This window comes from Nycticebus coucang, chromosome 22, assembly GCF_027406575.1.
Source record: "Nycticebus coucang isolate mNycCou1 chromosome 22, mNycCou1.pri, whole genome shotgun sequence".
NCBI lineage: Eukaryota > Metazoa > Chordata > Mammalia > Primates > Lorisidae > Nycticebus > Nycticebus coucang.
The window spans coordinates 25,942,892-25,959,967 of record NC_069801.1 but is presented as its reverse complement, the minus strand read 5'-3'; the positions used below and the strand labels follow the sequence as shown (position 1 = coordinate 25,959,967).

The 17,076-nt window shown below is 50.1% G+C and overlaps 3 protein-coding genes across 5 annotated transcripts in view; 2 read left to right on the top strand and 1 right to left on the bottom strand.

Annotated features, from left to right (window-relative positions):
* BSDC1 (BSD domain containing 1) overlaps positions 1-12,765 on the top strand; it is a 39,474-nt gene extending 26,709 nt beyond the window's left edge. For all 3 annotated transcript variants that reach the window (XM_053577157.1, XM_053577154.1, XM_053577156.1), the window contains 2 exons: positions 8,485-8,588; positions 11,193-12,765. In XM_053577157.1, coding sequence (XP_053433132.1) covers positions 8,485-8,588; positions 11,193-11,225 — 137 coding nt within the window. In that variant the 3' untranslated portion in view covers positions 11,226-12,765. The remainder of the gene's footprint in view (positions 1-8,484; positions 8,589-11,192) is intronic.
* A 551-nt stretch (positions 12,766-13,316) lies between these two features.
* On the bottom strand, positions 13,317-15,303 carry TSSK3 (testis specific serine kinase 3). The gene is made up of 2 exons (XM_053577160.1): positions 15,159-15,303; positions 13,317-14,047 (listed from the first exon to the last, which is right to left on the bottom strand). Exons 1-2 carry the CDS (start codon positions 15,301-15,303, stop codon positions 13,383-13,385), a joined length of 810 nt encoding a protein of 269 aa, XP_053433135.1. The 3' UTR covers positions 13,317-13,382.
* Positions 14,866-16,700, top strand: FAM229A (family with sequence similarity 229 member A). Its single transcript, XM_053577159.1, has 3 exons — positions 14,866-16,027; positions 16,110-16,256; positions 16,436-16,700. Exons 1-3 carry the CDS (start codon positions 15,891-15,893, stop codon positions 16,536-16,538), a joined length of 387 nt encoding a protein of 128 aa, XP_053433134.1. The 5' UTR covers positions 14,866-15,890; the 3' UTR covers positions 16,539-16,700.
* The last annotated feature ends 376 nt before the right edge of the window (positions 16,701-17,076 follow it).

Below are 17,076 nucleotides of genomic sequence, written 5' to 3'. Positions count from 1 at the left end.
CCTTCATTTCCTCATCTGTAAACTGGGACTGTTAGTTTCCACCCCAAAAGTATGTGTGAAATACTCTAGAGTGTTAAGCTGATATTCTGTTCTCTACCCCTGAAAAGGTCTGCCTTAGTGTTTAAGCCTAGAAAGGGAGTTTCAAGTTCCTAGGGGGCAACAGCCAAAGGCATGGGGAGACTTAGATGCAGAGTCAGAAGAACTGGGTCTTAGTTGTAGATCTGCCCTGACTTGCTGTGAGGCCATGTGCAAAATGATGTAGGTCCTTGACAAGCCCTTTAGAAGAAATGTGGCTCCATTTGTTAAATATCCAGAGTGTATATATGTAGCAGACACTTCACATTCACAACTCAGCTCTGCTGTTTCTCAAACTGCCAGTCTACACAGAATCACCCAGGTACTGGCTCAGCGCCTATAGCAAAGTGGTTACAGAGCCAGCCACATGCACTGAGGCTGCCAGGTTCGAACCCAGCCTGGGACTGCCAAACAATGACAACTACAAAAAAAATAATAATAATCGGGCATTGTGGTAGGTACCTATAGTCCCACCTACTTGGAAAGCTGAGGGAAGAGAATCGCTTAAGCCCAAGAGTTTGAGGTTGCTGTGAGCTGTGGCATAATGGCACTCCACCGAGGATGACATAGTGAGACCCTGTCTCAAAAAAAAAAAAAATCACCCCGTACCTATTTATAATGCAGATTCCTCAATCATCACCTAGACCTGCTGAATCTCAGCTGGAGGGTGGGGATGTGGGCTGCGTAGAAATCTGCATTCTTTTTTTTTTTTTTTTGAGAGAGAGCCGCAAGCTGTTGTCCTGGGTAGAGTGCTGTGGCATCACAGCTCACAGCAACCTCCACCTCCTGGGCTTCTGCCTCCGCCTCCCAAGTAGCGGGGACTATAGGCACCCGCCACAGTGCCTGGCTATTTTTTGGTTGCAGCCATTGTATTTTTTTTTGTTTGTTTGTTTGGCAGGCCAGGGCTGGATTTGAACCCGCCAGCTCAGGTGTATGTGGCTGGCGCCCTAGCCGCTTGAGCCATAGGCACCCAGCCTGAGACAGGGTCTTAAGCTGTTGCCCTGGGTAGAGTGCCATGGCATCATAGCTCACAGCAACTTCAACTCTTGGGCTCAAGCAATCCTCTTGCCTCAGTTTTTCTATTTTAGTAGAGAGAGGGACTTGCTTTTGCTCAGGCTGTTCTTGAACTCATGAGCTCAACTATCAACCGTCTGGGCCTCTCAGAGTGATAGCATTACAGGTGTGAGCCACCGTGCCCAGCAGTAATCTGCATTCTAATTAAGTTCCTCCTGTCATTCTTAGCAAAGGGAGTGGTTTTATCCATGTATGTACTTTTTATTTATTTTAAAGCCTCCAGAATATCTGGGACTACAGGTGCATGTTACCACACCTGGCTATTATTTTATAAATAGACTGAAGCCCAGAATAATTTGCCCAAGACTATACAGTGCATAAAGGAGCAATATTTAACCGAGGTCTGCCTGGCTCCAGAGACTATGTATGCTAGAACAAAGGATGGTGCAAGACACCTTACAAGGAATGTGGGGATGTGGTTTGGGGGAGGTCTTAGAGCCTGGGCATCAGATAAGGAGTAGGTTAGACAAAATACAGTAGAGATATTTACGTGTTATGTCACTGGGGAATCAGGGACCCACTTTTATTAAAGGTGCGTTAAACCAAAAAAACTATTATGATGTAATACGCATTCATTTTAGACAAAAAGGGCCATGCTTAGTGGCTCATACCTGTAACCCCAGCAATTTGGGAAGTCGAAACAGAAGGATCACTTGAGCCTAGGAGTTTGAGACCAGCTTGGGCAACACAGTGAGACCCCCATCTCTACAAAAAATTTAAGAGCTAGCCAGGTGGGCTCAGCGCCTGTAGCACAATAGTTATGGCTTCAGCCACATGCACCGAGGCTGGCAGGTTCAAGCCCGGCCCAGGCCAGCTAAACAACGGTAACCACTGCAACAAGAAAATAGCCAGACATTCTGGCAGGCACCTGTGGTCCCAGCTGCTTGGGAGGCTGAGGCAAGAGAATCGTTTAAGCCCAAGAGTTTGAGGTTGTTGTGAACTGTGATGCCACGGCACTCTAGGAGGGCTACATAGGCTCTATCTCAAAAAAAAAAAAAGCTAGCCAGGATCAGAGGCACCTATGCCTATAGTCCCAGCTACATGGGAGGCTAAGGTAGGAGGATCACTTGAGCCCAGGAGTTTGGGGCTCCACTGAGCAATGATCATGCCATGCACTCTAGTCTGGGCAAGAATGAGACCCTTCTATCTTAAAAAAAATAAAAGCGGGCCAGGTGCAGTGGCTCATGCCTATAATGCTAGAACTCTGGGAAGCCAAGGCAGGCGGATTGCTTGAGCTCGTGAATTTGAAACCAGCCTAAGCAAGAGCAAGACCCCATCTCTAAAAAATATCTGGGTGTTGTGACAGGTGCCTGTAGTTCCAGCTACTCAGGAGGCTGAGGCAAGAGGATTACTTGAGCCCCTGAGGTTGCTGTGACACCACAGCACTCTACCCAGGGTGACAGAATGAGACTCTGCCTCAAAATGAACAACAAACAAACACAAGAAAAATCACCCCCTGACCTCATCACCTAGTGATAACTTATACTCTTCTGTGTCACATGCATCTATGAGCATTTTTTTTTTTTTTTTGAGACAGGGTCCCACCCTATGCCCCTGAGCAGAGGGCAGTAGGCATGGTAGCTCACCTCAACCTCAGATTCAGGCTGCGTGCACCCTGCTGCCTAAGCCTCCAGAAGCCGCTGGGATTACAGGCGCTCACCGCGGTGCCCGGCTGGGTTTTTCCATTTTTTTCATGAGTTGGGGTCTCACTGTTGCTCAGGTAAGTCTCGAACTCCTGAGCTCAAGCAGTTCTCCCTCCTCAGCCTCCCACAGTGCTGGGATTACAGGCGTGAGCCACTGCGCCCGGCTATGAGCATACTGGAGTCATACTGTATTAATTTGGGTTTTTTTGTTTTTTTGCAGTTTTTGGCCAAGGCTAGGTTTGAACCCGCCACCTCTAGCATATGGGGCCAGCGCCCTACTCCTTTGAGCCACAGGCACCGCCCTTTGTTTTTTTGAGACAGAGTCTCATTTTGTCGCCCTCAGTAGAGTACAGTGACATCACAGCTCACAGCAACCTCAAACTCTTGGGCTTAAGCGATTCTCTTGCCTTAGCCTCCCAAGTAGCTGGGACTACAGGCACCGCCACAGTGCTGGGCTATTTTTTGTTGCAGTTATCATTGTTGTCCAGCTGGCCCAGGCCGGGTTTGAACCTACCAGCCTTGGTGTATGTGGCCAGCGCCATAACCACTGTACTACAGATGCTGAACCTGGCTATTTTGTTGTTGTTGCTGTTGCAGTTGTCATTGTTTTAGCTGGCCCTGGCCAGGTTCGAACCCATCAACCTGGGTGTGTGTGGCCGGCACCTTACTCACTAAGCTGTGGGCACTGCCCGTATATACTTTTTAAAGGATCTATTTATGTAATTTGCTTCTTAGTAATAACTTTCACATGCATATGGTTAATGTTGCCCATAAGAATTCATATGCAAATATAAACGTTTATAGAGTAGTGGTTGTCAAAACTTTAGCAGGCATCAGAACCACCTACAGCAAAGGTTGGTAAACTTTTTCAACATAAGCATGGACTATAAATATTTTAGGCTTCTGAGCAGTACTTCTGTTGAAATTACTCAACTCTGCTATTAACAGGACACAAGCAGCCATAGATAATATGTAAACAAATGACATAATGTCATGACAAGTGACGTGGCTGTGCTCCAGAATTTTATTTCCAAAACAGGCATTAGGGTAGATTTGATCCATGGGCCATAGTTTGCCAAACCCTAGTTTAGAGAACGGGCTCCCTGAATATTCATTGAGTGCCAATTATGTCTTTCAGGCACTCGATATACACAAGGAAACAGAACAAAGATCCCTGCCCTCATGGAGCTCACCTTCTATCTAGCTCTTCCAAAGGGTGTTCTGAAGGTTGCCATACATACATAGAGAAAAAGGAAAATTGTAGCTTAATTTTCCTTTATTTACAAAATATTTCTCTACATGTTGATACATAAATATAGGCTGGGCACGGTGGCTCACACCTATAATCCTAGCACTCTTGGGAGGCCTAGGCAGGTGGATCGCTTGAGCTAAGGAGTTGGAGACCAGCCTGAGCAAAAGCAAGACTCTCTCTATATTAAAAATGGAAAAATTAGCTAGGCATTGTGGCAGGGTGCCTATAGTCCCAACTACCCAGGAGTCTGAGGCAGGAGGATTGCTTGAGCCCAGGAGTCTGAGGTTGCTGTGACCTAGGCTGATGCCACAGCACTGTAGCCTGGGTGAGACTGTCTGAAAAAAAAAAAAAAAAAAAATGAAAAAACTTTTTTTTTTTTTTTTGTAGAGACAGAGTCTCACTTTATGGCCCTCGGTAGAGTGCCATGGCATCACACAGCTCACAGCAACCTCCAACTCCTGGGCTTAAGCGATTCTTTTGCCTCAGCCTCCCAAGTAGCTGGGACTATAGGCGCCCTCCACAACGCCCAGCTATTTTTTGGTTGCAGTTCAGCCGGGGCCGGGTTTGAACCCGCCACCCTCGGTATATGGGGCCGGCGCCTTACCAACTGAGCTACAGACACCGCCCTCAAAAAACTTTTTTAAAAAATTGCCAGGTTCAGGCAGTACCTGTGGCTCAGTGGGTAGAGCGCTGGCCCCATATACCAAGGGTGGCAGGTTCAAACACGGCCCCGGCCAAACTGCAACAAAAAAATAGCCAAGCATTCACTTTATGGGGGCAAGACATGATTGCAAGAGGGACTTTACCTAACAATTGCAATCAGTGTAACCTGGCTTATTGTACCCTCAATGAATCCCCAACAATAAAAAAAAAAAAAAAAATAGGGCGGCGCCTGTGGCTCAGTGAGTAGGGCGCCAGCCCCATATGCCGAGGGTGGCGGGTTCAAACCCAGCCCCGGCCAAACTGCAACCAAAACATAGCCGGGCGTTGTGGCGGGCGCCTATAGTCCCAGCTGCTCAGGAGGCTGAGGCAGGAGAATCGCGTAAGCCCAAGAGTTAAGAGGTTGCTGTGAGCCGTGTGACGCTACGGCACTCTACCTGAGGGCAGTACAGTGAGACTCTGTCTCTACAAAAAAAGAAAATAGCCAAGCATTGTGGCGGGCGCCTATAGTCCCAGCTACTCGGGAGGCTGAGGCAAGAGAATCGCCTATCCCACCAATCCCAAGAGGTTGCTGTGAGCTGTGACGCAACAGCACTCTACCAAGGGCAACAAAGCAAGACACTGTCTCTTAAAAAAAAAACTTGCCAGGTGCAGTGACTCATGCCTGTAAATCCTAGTACTCTGGAAGGCCAAGGCAGGTGGATTGCCTGACCTCACAAGTTCAAGACCAGCCTGAGCCAGAGCGAGACCTCGTCTCAAAAAATAGACAGGTGTTGTGGCAGGTGCCTGTCGTCCCAGCTACTTGGGAGGCTGAGGCAAGAGAATCACTTAAGCCCCAAAATTTGAGGTTGTTGTGAGCTGTGACTCCAAAGCACTCTATGGAGGGTGACAAAGTGAGACTCTGTTCTCAAAAAAATAAATAAAGGCTTGGTGCCTGTGGCTCAAGTGGTTAAGGCACCAGGCACATACACCTGAGCTGGCGGGTTCGAATCCAGCCCAGGCCCCCAAACAATGACAGCTGCAATCAAAAAATAGCCGGGCATTGTGGCAAGCGCCTGTAGTCCCAGCTACTTGGGAGGTGGAGGCAAGAGAATCGCTTGAACCCAGGAGTTGGAGGTTGCTGTGAGCTGTGATGTCACGGCACTCTACGTAGGGTGACAGCTTGAGGCTCTGTCTCAAAAAAAAAAAGAATATTAAAATATGAAACATAAAATATATGAGTTTAATTTTTCCTATTTATGGCAACCTTTGCTGTTTTTTTTTTGGGGGGGGGGTTTTTGCGGTTTTTGGCCGGGGCTGGGTTTGAACCTGCCACCTCCGGCATATGGGGCCAGCGCCTTACTCCTTTGAGCCATAGGCGCCACCAACCTTTGGGTTTTAAGAGACAATAGACAATAAGTATATCAAGTCTGATGATATAATGTGTTTGAAAGTGATAAATATAATGGAAAAAAAAACAACTGGGCAGAGTAAGGAGGATGGGTTACAATTTAAAATAGGACAGTTCGTCAGGCACCGTGGCTCACGCCTGTAATCCCAGCACTGTAGGAGGCTGAGATGGGAGGATTGCTTGAGCTCAGGAGTTCAAGGCTTACCTGAGTGAGAGTGAGACCCTGACTGATGAAAAAAATGGAAAAACCCAGCTGGGCACCACAGCAAACACCTGTAATCCCAGCAGCTTTGGAGGCAGAGGCAGCAGGATGCCCACAGCCCGAGTCTGAGGTTGCAGTGAGCGACAACGCCAGTGCATTCTGCATAGGGTATAGGGTAGAACTCTGTCTCCACCAATGAAAAGGCAACTGTGCATCCCAGCACTGTGGGAGGCTGAGGAGGGAGAATCGCTTGAGCTCAGGAGTTCGAGACTCACCTGAGCGACAGTGAGACCCCGACTCACGAAAAATATGGAAAAACCCAGCCGGGCGCCGCGGTGAGCGCCTGTAATCCCAGCAGCTTCCGGAGCCTGAGTCTGAGGTTGTAGTGAGCTACCACGCCCACTACACTCTGCTCAGGGGCATAGGGTGGGACCCTGTCTCAAAAAAAAAAAAAAAGGCAACTGTGCGCATATGCAAAAAAATAAAATAAAATAGGCCAGTTGGGCGGCACCCAGTTGCTATGGTGCCCAGCTGGGTTTTTCCATTTTCCCACCTAACTCAGAGGGTAAGGTGCCGGCCACATACACCAAGGCAGTTGGGTTTGAACCTGGCCCGCGCCTACTAATCAACAATGACAACTGGATCAAAAAAAAATAGCCGGGCATTGTGGCGGGTGCCTGTAGTCCCAGCTGCTCAGAAGGCTGAGGCAAGAGAATTGCTTAAACCCAAGAGTTAAAGGTTGCTGTGAGCTGTGATGCCACAGCACTCTACCGAGGGTGACATAATGAGACTCTGTCTCAAATAAATAAATAATAAAATAAAATAGGAGAGTAAGAGTAGGCCACTTTCAGTGCATGAGATTTGAGCAAAGGCATGAAGGAGGTGAGAATTTAGCCATGTGAATATCTGAGAAAGAGAGTTCCAGGTGCAGGGAATAGCCTGTGAAAGGCCCTAAGTAGGAAATGTGCCCAGGGTGTTTCATAAGGCTAAGATCAGTGCAGGTAGAATGGAGTGGATAAACAGGCAAAAGTTCACTGTTGACTTTTGGGAGATTTCTGTGTCTCCCTTGGATCCTCTGGGCAAAGTGCTTCTCCACTCTTTAGTAACCTGCTTTTTCTCACTAGTTTAACACTATTTTGCCATGGGCGGTGCCTATGGCTCAATGAGTAGGGCACCAGCCCCATATACTGACGGTGGCGGGTTCAAACCTGGCCCCAGCCAAACTGCAATAAAAAAATAGCCGGGCATTGTGGTTGGCGCCTGTGGTCCCAGCTACTGGGGAGGCTGAGGCAAGAGAACCGCCTAAGCCCATCAATTGGAGGTTGCTGTGAGCTATGTGACGCCACGGCACTCTACCGAGGGTGATACAGTAAGACTCTGTCTCTAAAAAAAAAAGACGATTTTGCCATGGACAAAGGTTAGACTATAGAATAACAGCCTAACCTTTAAAGCCACGCAGTGTTCCATCATTTTTTTTTTGTATATTTATATTTATTCATTATTTTTATGATTCCCTATCAGTGGATTTTCAGGCTGTTCCTAATTTTCTTTCTTTTTTTTTTTTTTTTTGTAGAGACAGAGTCTCACTTTATGGCCCTCGGTAGAGTGCCGTGGCCTCACACAGCTCACAGCAACCTCCAACTCCTGGGCTTAAGCGATTCTCTTGCCTCAGCCTCCCAAGTAGCCTAATTTTCTTTCTTTCTTTTTTTTTTTTGTAGCGACAGAGTCTCAAGAGTCTCACTTTATCACCCTCGGTAGAGTGCTGTGGCATCACACAGTTCACAGCAACCTCCAACTCCTGGGCTTAAGTGATTCTCTTGCTTCAGCCTCCTGAGTACTGGGACTACAGGTGCCCACCACAACACCCAGCTATTTTTTTGTTGCAATTTGGCCGGGGCCAGGTTTGAACCTGCCATCCTCGGTATACGGGGCCAGCGCCCTACCCACTGAGCCACAGTCACTGCCCATGTTGCTAAGTTTCATCACTATAGCAGCACTATAGTGAACATTTGACTAAATTTTGGCTGAATTCAGGATTTTTCCTCAGAATAGATTTCTAAAAGTAAGATTGCTGAGCCAGAATGAAAACAAAATGTAAAGACTTATAATGTGTATTTGTCAGACCAACTCTTTCAGGTACCCCTTCCCTGTCCCCTCCTGCCTTTCACACTGTGGCTCATGGTTCCAGGCTCAAGCACAGACATCAGCGAGGACTGGGAGAAGGACTTTGACTTGGACATGACCGAAGAAGAAGTGCAGATGGCCCTTTCCAAAGTGGATGCCTCTGGTGAGGTGAGTGGGCCTGGTTGGCTAGAGGGAAGCAAGCCCAGTGATCCCTGGGTCTGAGAACTCTCCCCACCAAGCCCAGCCCTTCAGGGGTATTCCTGCTTCTATCTGAGGTGGTAGGTGGCAGAAAGGAGTACCCTACTCAGGCCCACAACACTTGTCATCAGCAGGTTCTGCTTCCCCTCAGTCCCAGGGTGGGTGGATGGGAGAGTTCCTGATTTCCTTAAAAATACAGATGTGGAACTTTGCCCAGACCTGACTCATGGTCTTCAGGTGTGAGGTCGGAGCAGATTCTTGGCCTTGGAAACAAAAGGCCAGTGTGATCAAGTTACTTCACCTAAGCCTGCTTCCTCATCTAAAACATCAAATTGATTATGATAAGTTGTAATAAGGTTAATGCATGTAAACACATTAGGGATAGTGTCTGGGACATAGCAGATATGAGAGCACCCTAAACCCATTCCAGTTACTAAACTCAGGGAGGCCTTATTACTCTTTGTTCTCTTCACTGCCTCCCAGCATCAACAGTGGGTCAATTTGGGCTGGGCGTGGTGGCTTACACTTATAATCTTAGCACTCTGGGAAGCCAGGATGGGAAGAAAGCTTGAGGTCAGGAGTTTGAGACCAGCCTAAGCAAGAGCAAGACTCCATCTCTACTAAAAATAGAAAACTGAACCAGGCATGGTGGCAGGAGCCAGCAGTCTTAGCTACTCAGGAGGCTGAGGTAGGAGAATTGCTCAAGCCCAGGAGTTTGAGGTTGCTATGATGATAATGCCATGAACTCCAGCTCTAGCTGGGGTGGCAGAATAAAACTGTGTCAAGAAAAAAAAAAAAATGAGGTCATTTTGAATAAGAGGCTGGAACAGTTTAAAGTTCTCACAGCTAGTAAGTGACAGTAAGTGAGGCTCCAGCCCAGACATCTGATTCCCCTCAGCCTTATTTCCACTGTCGTACAAGAACCACACAATCGGGCGGCACCCATAGGTCAGTGGGTGGGGCACCAGCACATACACCGAGGCTAGCAGGTTTGAACTCAGCCTGAGCCAGATAAAATAACGACAACTGCCAACAAAAAAATAGCCAAGCATTGTGGCAGGCACCTGTAGTCTCAGGTACTTGGGAGGCTGAGGCAAGAGAATCACTTGAGCCCAAGAGTTTGAGGTTGCTGTGAACTGTGATGCCACAGCACTCTACCCAGGGTGACAACTTGAGACTCTGTTTAAAAAAAAAAAAAAAAAGAGGGCAGCGCCTGTGGCTCAAAGGGGTAGGGCACTGGCCCCATATGCCAGAGGTGGCGGGTTCAAACCCAGCCCTGACCAAAAACTGCAAAAAAAAAAAGAACCACGCAATCTTTTCTTCATGTAACTCATGAATCTGCTATAATGAGGTGGACAGATTAGAGAGACATTTGAATGGCCTTGTTTTTCATAATGGGAAATGGAAGCCGTGGGGGAGATAGTGACCTACTCAAGAGTATTTCGTACCTGTGTTCCTCATTATACCCAGGGCAGAGAAGGCCCAGGGTGCCCTTTCAGGCCACAGGGGCTTACTGGCTTTTTGTAGCTTCCCAGTCCCCTTTAAAGTCTGGCACACAGTATACTTGAGTAGTCATTCTGTAATCTGTCATGTCAGGGCTCAGATGACAGCATGCCAAGAGTAGTAATGAAAAAATGCCCTGGAGACTTCATCTGGGAATTAGGGTGCTGGAGCCCTTGTGAAGACCCATGAGCACCTACAGTCAGTTCACTGTCACCCATGCTTTTCATCACAGTACCACTCTCAAGTTCTCTGCCTCTCAGAACCATGGCCTTATCAGCTTAGGAGGAGAGAAGTTCTCGGCCGGCCACGGTGGCTCATGTCTGTAATCCTAGCACTTTGGGAGGCCGAAGCGGGTGGATTGCCTGAGCTCACAGCCTGAGCCAGAGCGACACCCTGTCTCTAAAAAATAGCCGGGCATTGTGGCGGGCGCCTGTAGTCCCAGCTACTCTGGAGGCTGAGGCAAGAGGATCGCTTAAGCCCCAGGAGTTGGAGGTTGCTGTGAGCTGTGTGAGGCCATGGCACTCTACCGAGGGCCATAAAGTGAGACTCTGTCTCTACAAAAAAAAAAAAAAAAAAATAGCCAGGCATCTAGGTAGCACCTGTGGGAGTAGGGCGCTGGCCCCATATACCAGAGGTGGCGGGTTCAAATCTGGCCCCTGCCAAAAATTGCAAAAAAAAAAAAAAATATATATATATATATAGAGAGAGAGAGAGAGAGAGCCAGGTGAAGAAAAGAAAGAAAAAAGAGAGAGAGAAGTTCTCCATAAGGGACTGACTTAGTTCCTGTAGGGCAGGGCATCACCATGTAGTATCTGGTGTTGATTGGTGGAAGCTTTTGTGTTGGGTCTGAAATAATCAGAGCAGCAGGTCTACCCCCAGGCAGAGGGTAGCTCTGCTCCCCAGACACATGGTAAGGGTTTATGCTCATAGTAGGGGCAGGATGTGGCCTGGGTGGTAGGTGGGAACAGTTATCCAGAAATGGAGGCAGCTCTGCTCAGCAAGGGGAGGTTGAGTCTGGGCTACTCAAAGGAGTAAATGTATATTTGTGCTCTTATCCCCTCCCATCTGCAGCTGGAAGATGTAGAGTGGGAGGACTGGGAATGAGGGGAGCCAGAGTGAGCTGCTCCCCCACCCACAGAACCTCCCACCTCACTTTCTCGTCTCAGCTTGGCCCTGGAAGACACTGACTGAGAACTCTCCCCGAATCTCCTCTGCCAGCCAGAGCTCTGGGCACAGATTATGGGTGGCTTCCTGCTGGCCCTTTGGGCCTTGCTCACACATGAGAAGGGGCTCTCTAAATCCAAGCCAGGAATTCTGACTTGTGCCAACCACAGGATGACCTAAGCGGGAGAAAACCTACCCCCTTCACCAGAAGAGCCTACATTTCTCTGCTGAATACCCACTGTTCCTGGGGACCTTGCTGGGAAGTCCCAAGGGATAGCTCCAGCTCTTTCACCTGTGTAGACAGAACCTAAACCACCAGTCTCTTGGAGGAAGCTGAGGCAACACCACACTCTTTCCACCTGTAAGCAGGCAGTGATGGCCATGCCACCTGCTCCTGGCTAGAGGGGAGTGAACATATTTTGGTTCCTATCCCAGTGGGTAAAAGGCACTCATCTCTGGGAAATTTGCCTCTCTTGAGACTCTTCTCCCTCCCAGGCATTTTCCATTCCTGGAAAAATTCCTTGGGGTTCAGAATCTAGAGACCAAACCATGACCCCACTTCCTTCATTTTCTCCAGCCCATGCTGGTATATCCCCATGCCTTTCCTAAGGCTTGTTCATGTCAGATGCACCCAAGTCCTTAGCCCAGCTGTGCCACCTGCAAGAGTAGTCAGCTCTTGCATTTCTTCCCCTCCCCAAGAAGGGAGGGGACCACTTCAGGCCCTTGTGTGCGTTGCCTGGCAATGGATACCTTGTCCAACCAGCTACCCACCTCAACTCCCCTGTAGCTTAGGACACAAGCCAGCTACCAGCCGTACAGAGCAGTGATCAAAGCAGAGTACTTACAACTCCAGTGAGCCCAGCTTTTCCGCCTCAACCCTTCTGCATCTTGAAGGGATATGCTGGGAGTGACTTCTTGAGATGCTCAGCAGGCTTCTGCAAAAGCTCTTCTTCCTGAAGACAGACCCTGCCTCTGTGGCTCTCACCCTCCTCTCTGGTAAAGTTGCACCTCTCCTGGGGGAATGAGGGGCTGCAGGAATCCCTGGAGACCCTGGTGCTTCACGATGCTGCTCTGGTGATTCTTGTACATAATCTGGTGTGTTCACCAGTGATTTAAAGGGATTGTGGTCAGGGATGCAGAGAGAGTGGTGGTCACTTCCACTTCAAACCTTCAGTGAGCAGGTGGGATGGAGAGAATGCTGAATCTTTGTTTTTTCTTTTTTTTTTTTGATGGGATGGGGTTTTTCTCTTTGTAATTATTTCTTTAGTTTAATTAACCTTTTGTTGTTTGTGCAATATTATATATTTTAAATTATAATGCATTTCCCCAGAGTATTTTGTAGCCAAGAAAAGAAAAAAAGGAAAAAAGAAAAAAGATTCTAACAGCTGTTAGTTTTATAATTAAAAAAGAAAAATGAACTTTGCCCTGAACCTTTTACAGACTTGCCGTTAACAGCATTAAAGTGATTGAACAGAAGCTGGAAGGTGTCCGGGGATCTGTTTTTCCCCCATGGCAGTTGCACCGGGACAGGGCAGGACACACATGCCGTGCAGGGGTGGCTTCCCGCTTGGAGCCAAAGGCAGGGTGGGGAGATAGCCTGGGTCTAGAGGAAGTCACTTGTCCTCATCCCAGATTGAGTTTGCTCTTTGGGTTGAAGAAGGGACAGGGCCACTAACAGGCCTCTCTCTCAGGCAAGGAGCCAGGAAGCCATTTCTGCCCAGTGCTTCTGCTTTTATTTGGAAAGGAAGTTGCAGCAACAGTGGTTCCAACTGCTCTTGGTCATTTTTCTCCTTTACTCTCCATTCCCCCCTCCTCTTTTCCCCTCCCCCTGTGTGTATAGAATTCTGGGGTCTATTTTAATTAACTTTAGTTAAACACCTGTATGAAAATCACTTGTCAGTCATAATAAAAGGGAAGTCTGAATGAGACCCTTTAGTTCCAGGAAGATATTTAAAGAGAGAAAATAGTAAGTCCAGAGAGGGTATAATTAAGTTTTAGGATAAGTAAACTTAAAATACATATATATCACAATTTTAGAAGCGGGTTTTTGGGTTTGCTTTCTCCCCTTGCTTTATTGGGGAGGACTTGCCATTGCTTTTATGAAGTGCTTGCTAGCCATGGATGCCAACTAACTTCTTCAATTGAAGGCCGGAGAATCATGTCTGGTTCCAGGAGCCTCTTGAGCAGGTCCTGGCATTCGGCCGAGATGCCCAGATGAGTAGGGAAGGACACCCCCTTCTGCTGCTGCCACAGCATCTTGGGGATGTCTGTGTCGTCAAAAGGTAGGCTGGCACAGAGCATGACATAGAGGACCACGCCCATGCTCCAGACGTCACCCTTCTTGCTATCGTGGGGAATGCCCTGCAGCACCTCGGGGGCAGCATAGGCTGTGCTGCCGCAAAAGGTCTGACTCAGCTCCCGGCGTAACTTGGGCAACACCTTGGCGAAGCCAAAGTCAGTCAGCTTCAGGTTGAAGCCCTGCAACAAGGCATTCTCACACTTGAGGTCCCGGTGGGCCACACCACAGCCATGGCAGTAGCGGATGGCTTCGACCATCTGACGGAAGAGGGCCTTGGCCCGGCTCTCAGGCAGTGGCCCCCCATTCAGCACGCAGTCAAAGACATCCCCTCCCTCAGCCAGCTCCATCACCAGGTAGATTTTACCGTCGGCAGACTCCAGCATCTCATACACCTGGATGATGTTTTTGTGGTCCAGGGTGCGGACGATCTGGAGCTCCCGAGGCAGGAATCTCTGGATAAACTCTGAGGAAACAAGGGGAGGAGAGATGAGCTATCAAGATCAAAAGCCATAACTCCTTACTACTGTCTCCTGCCTTTCAGCTTCTGTCTGCCCACCATGCCTGGGTCTTGTTTCTTGGCTTCTTTGATGGTCTTAAGTATGTCTGGCTGTTTGGACATTGCAAAGTGTTCACTTCTGTGATTTTTGTAGTAAGCTGGGGGTTTTTTTGGGTTTTTCTGTTTGTTTGTTTGTTTTTGAGACAAGAGTCTTACTTTGTCACCACGGTGCCACAGCTCACAGCAACCTCATACTCTTGGGCTTATGAGATCCTCTTGCCTCAGCCTAGTTAGATTGTTGTTTTGTTTTGTTTTTGTTTTTTGAGTCTGAGTCTTGCTTTGTCACCTGGGCTAGAGTGCCATGGCCTCGGCCTAGCTCACAGCAACCTCAAACTCCTGGGCTCAAGCAATCTTCCTGCCTCAGCCTCCCAATTGGCTGGGTCTACAGGTACATACCAACACCCCTGGTTGTTGCTCAAGCTGGTCTTGAACTCCTGACCTCAAGTGATCCTCCTGCCTTGGCCTCCCAGATTGCTAGGATTGCAGACATGAGCCACCACACCCAGCTAGTTAGCATATTTTTCAAGACAACTATTCCCTGCTAATCTGAGGGACCATTTTTGAGCAATCTGTGAGACTACAGATACCAGGGTTCTTTGAGGACTTTTAGACAAAGCTGTTGAATCTCAGAAGGCCTGACTGACCCACAGGATGGTGAGCCATTTCCTCCCACCCCTGCCTCCTGACCTTCAGCTCTCTAAGCCCTGCCTGCCCATCTCTAGTAGCTAGTAGCCCATCTCTACTAGCCTTGGGGCCAACTCCTGCCCTCTGCCAGGACTGGCTGTGGCCTCTGGCTGGTCAACTCAGATTCTTCACCTTGCACCATTTTAATTGGGTTTTGGAGGGTGTGATACTGGACTCTCAGCATCCCTGTGTTCCCCAGTAACCTACCCCAGACCCCAGATACGGGGGCTTTCCTTGGTTCCAGACTGGAATGGAAGGAATGATCTTTCTGACTGGAGGAAGCACCCACCCACCTCAGCCAGCCCTCCCTTCCTCTAAAGGGGCCCCAGCTCACCTTCTGGCCCTCCAATCTTGTCTATAATTTTAATTGCCACTTTTCTTTGGTGTTTTTTGGAAAATGCTTCTTTGACTTTTGAGTAGGTCCCTTCCCCAATGGTCTTGCCCAGCTGGTACCCATTGGAGAGCAGAAAGTCCTCCATGCTGTCTAGTGCCTCCTTCCTTCCTATCACCCTCTCAGCTCATGCTGCCTCTGCGAGGCAGCTCTACTCCACCATCGCCCTTGGCCTGCTTCTTTTCCCCCCAAAGACTTCATCCGCAGCCGCCCCCAGCGCTAGAACATTCTCCGTCTGGACACAGCCGCGGGTGATGGGAAGGGAGAGGACCAGACATTTTAAAACTCTGGTCCAATTGTGATGTAAATGCTGTGTGACCCTTGGCCAAAATGGGCAGTGCCCCTACCTGCCCTCACCACCACCACCACCAAACTCAGCACAGGTTAAGTCACCACCGCCGCCGCCGCGCCCGACAGCGAGTCACAACCCCGCCTCGAGGGCGCTCCGGGGTGTCTGCGTGGGGCGGAGATGCCTCTCGGCATGTTGCCCTGACCTCCCGCGCCTCCATGGGGCCGCTGGGGGTCTCCCCCACCCGGTCTCGAGAGGCCATGCCAAGAACCTCCAGCTCCCAGCTCCGGCCGGTGTTAAGTGTCCGGGCAGTCTGGGGCGCCAGGGGACTTCCCCGGCGGGAGGAACGGGCTCTGTGAGGTCACCGCGCCGCAGCCCGGGTCACAATGCAGCCCTCCCCCTCGACGCCCGGGCCCGGATGCGCTGCAGACACCTGCCCGGCTCCGCCTGGACCGGAGCGTCCTCCCGCGGCCAGGGCTCGGGCAGCTGCTTCCAGCCTGGGACCGGCCTCGGCCTCCGGCAGGTGAGCAACGACCCAGGGGGGCGGACGCGGGGACCGGGGCCCCAGAGGCCTGAGAGCGGCCTGACCGCTCCTCCCCGCGCAGAGAGCCCCGGGGCCTGGACATGAGTGCCCAGGAGCCCCCGCAGGGTCGAAGATTCCCCATTGAGGCGGGAGACTCCCCTGGCCTTGCCGCTGCCCCCGAGTCCCAGGACAGCCCGGAGCCTGTAGCTACAGAGCACAACCCGGTCAGGTGAGGCCGGCGCCCCTCCCCGCGGCCCCGCGCTCGGTCCCACTTTCAACCCCAGGGCTCCCTAGCGCCACAGTAAGGTCCCCAGATCCACGCCCGCACCCGTGAAGTCGTGGGTGCGCCCCAACAGGATGGACTGGGTTCCCGCCTCAGTGACCCGCGTCATGCCCGGCTTTCCCCAGGCCGCTTCGTCGCTGCCCGGGCTGCCACTGTCTGACGCTGCTGCACGTGCCCATCGACGTCTACCTGGCCATGGGCCGGAGCCCCGGGGCCCGCGCCACCTGAGTGCGCCTGCGCACGGCGGCTCCGCGGAGCCGGGCGGGGGACAAGGCCGCCGCGGGCCACCACGCTGAGGTCGCACGCGCCGAGCACGAGACAATGATGCACATTTTAAAATAAAAGAATGATGCACATTTTAATAAAGCACAGCATAAACTGTTCTTTCCACTTCGGGCTGGCCGTGTGTGTCTGTATCGGATCGGGCCCACCAGCTGCTCTGCCCCATCCAATAACGCTTTACTTTCCGCTGCCTCCTCACTTGGGTCCACCCCAGGGGCCCACCCTTCCAGGTCACCTTACTCTCGCTGGACGCCAGCTCCCTTCCCCTATTTCTTGCTGGTCATGACCCCTTTCCAGGCGATTTTTCCCCTCGGACCCTGCCTTTGTCCTTCTTCCTTTTTTTTTTTTTTTGTAGAGACAGAGTCTCACTTTATGGCCCTCGGGTAGAGTGCTGTGGCCTCACACAGCTCACAGCAACCTCCAACTCCTGGGCTTAAGCGATTCTCTTGCCTTAGCCTCCCGAGTAGCTGGGACTACAGGTGCC

Coding starts and splice junctions, on each gene's coding strand:
- FAM229A (XM_053577159.1), top strand. CDS start 15,891: ATGCAGCCCTCCCCCTCGACGCCCGGGCCCGGATGCGCTGCAGACACC. Junction 16,028..16,109: donor CCGGCCTCGGCCTCCGGCAG/GTGAGCAACGAC, acceptor CTCCCCGCGCAG/AGAGCCCCGGGGCCTGGACA. Junction 16,257..16,435: donor ACAGAGCACAACCCGGTCAG/GTGAGGCCGGCG, acceptor GGCTTTCCCCAG/GCCGCTTCGTCGCTGCCCGG.
- TSSK3 (XM_053577160.1), bottom strand. CDS start 15,303: ATGGAGGACTTTCTGCTCTCCAATGGGTACCAGCTGGGCAAGACCATT. Junction 14,048..15,158: donor CAAGATTGGAGGGCCAGAAG/GTGAGCTGGGGC, acceptor TTGTTTCCTCAG/AGTTTATCCAGAGATTCCTG.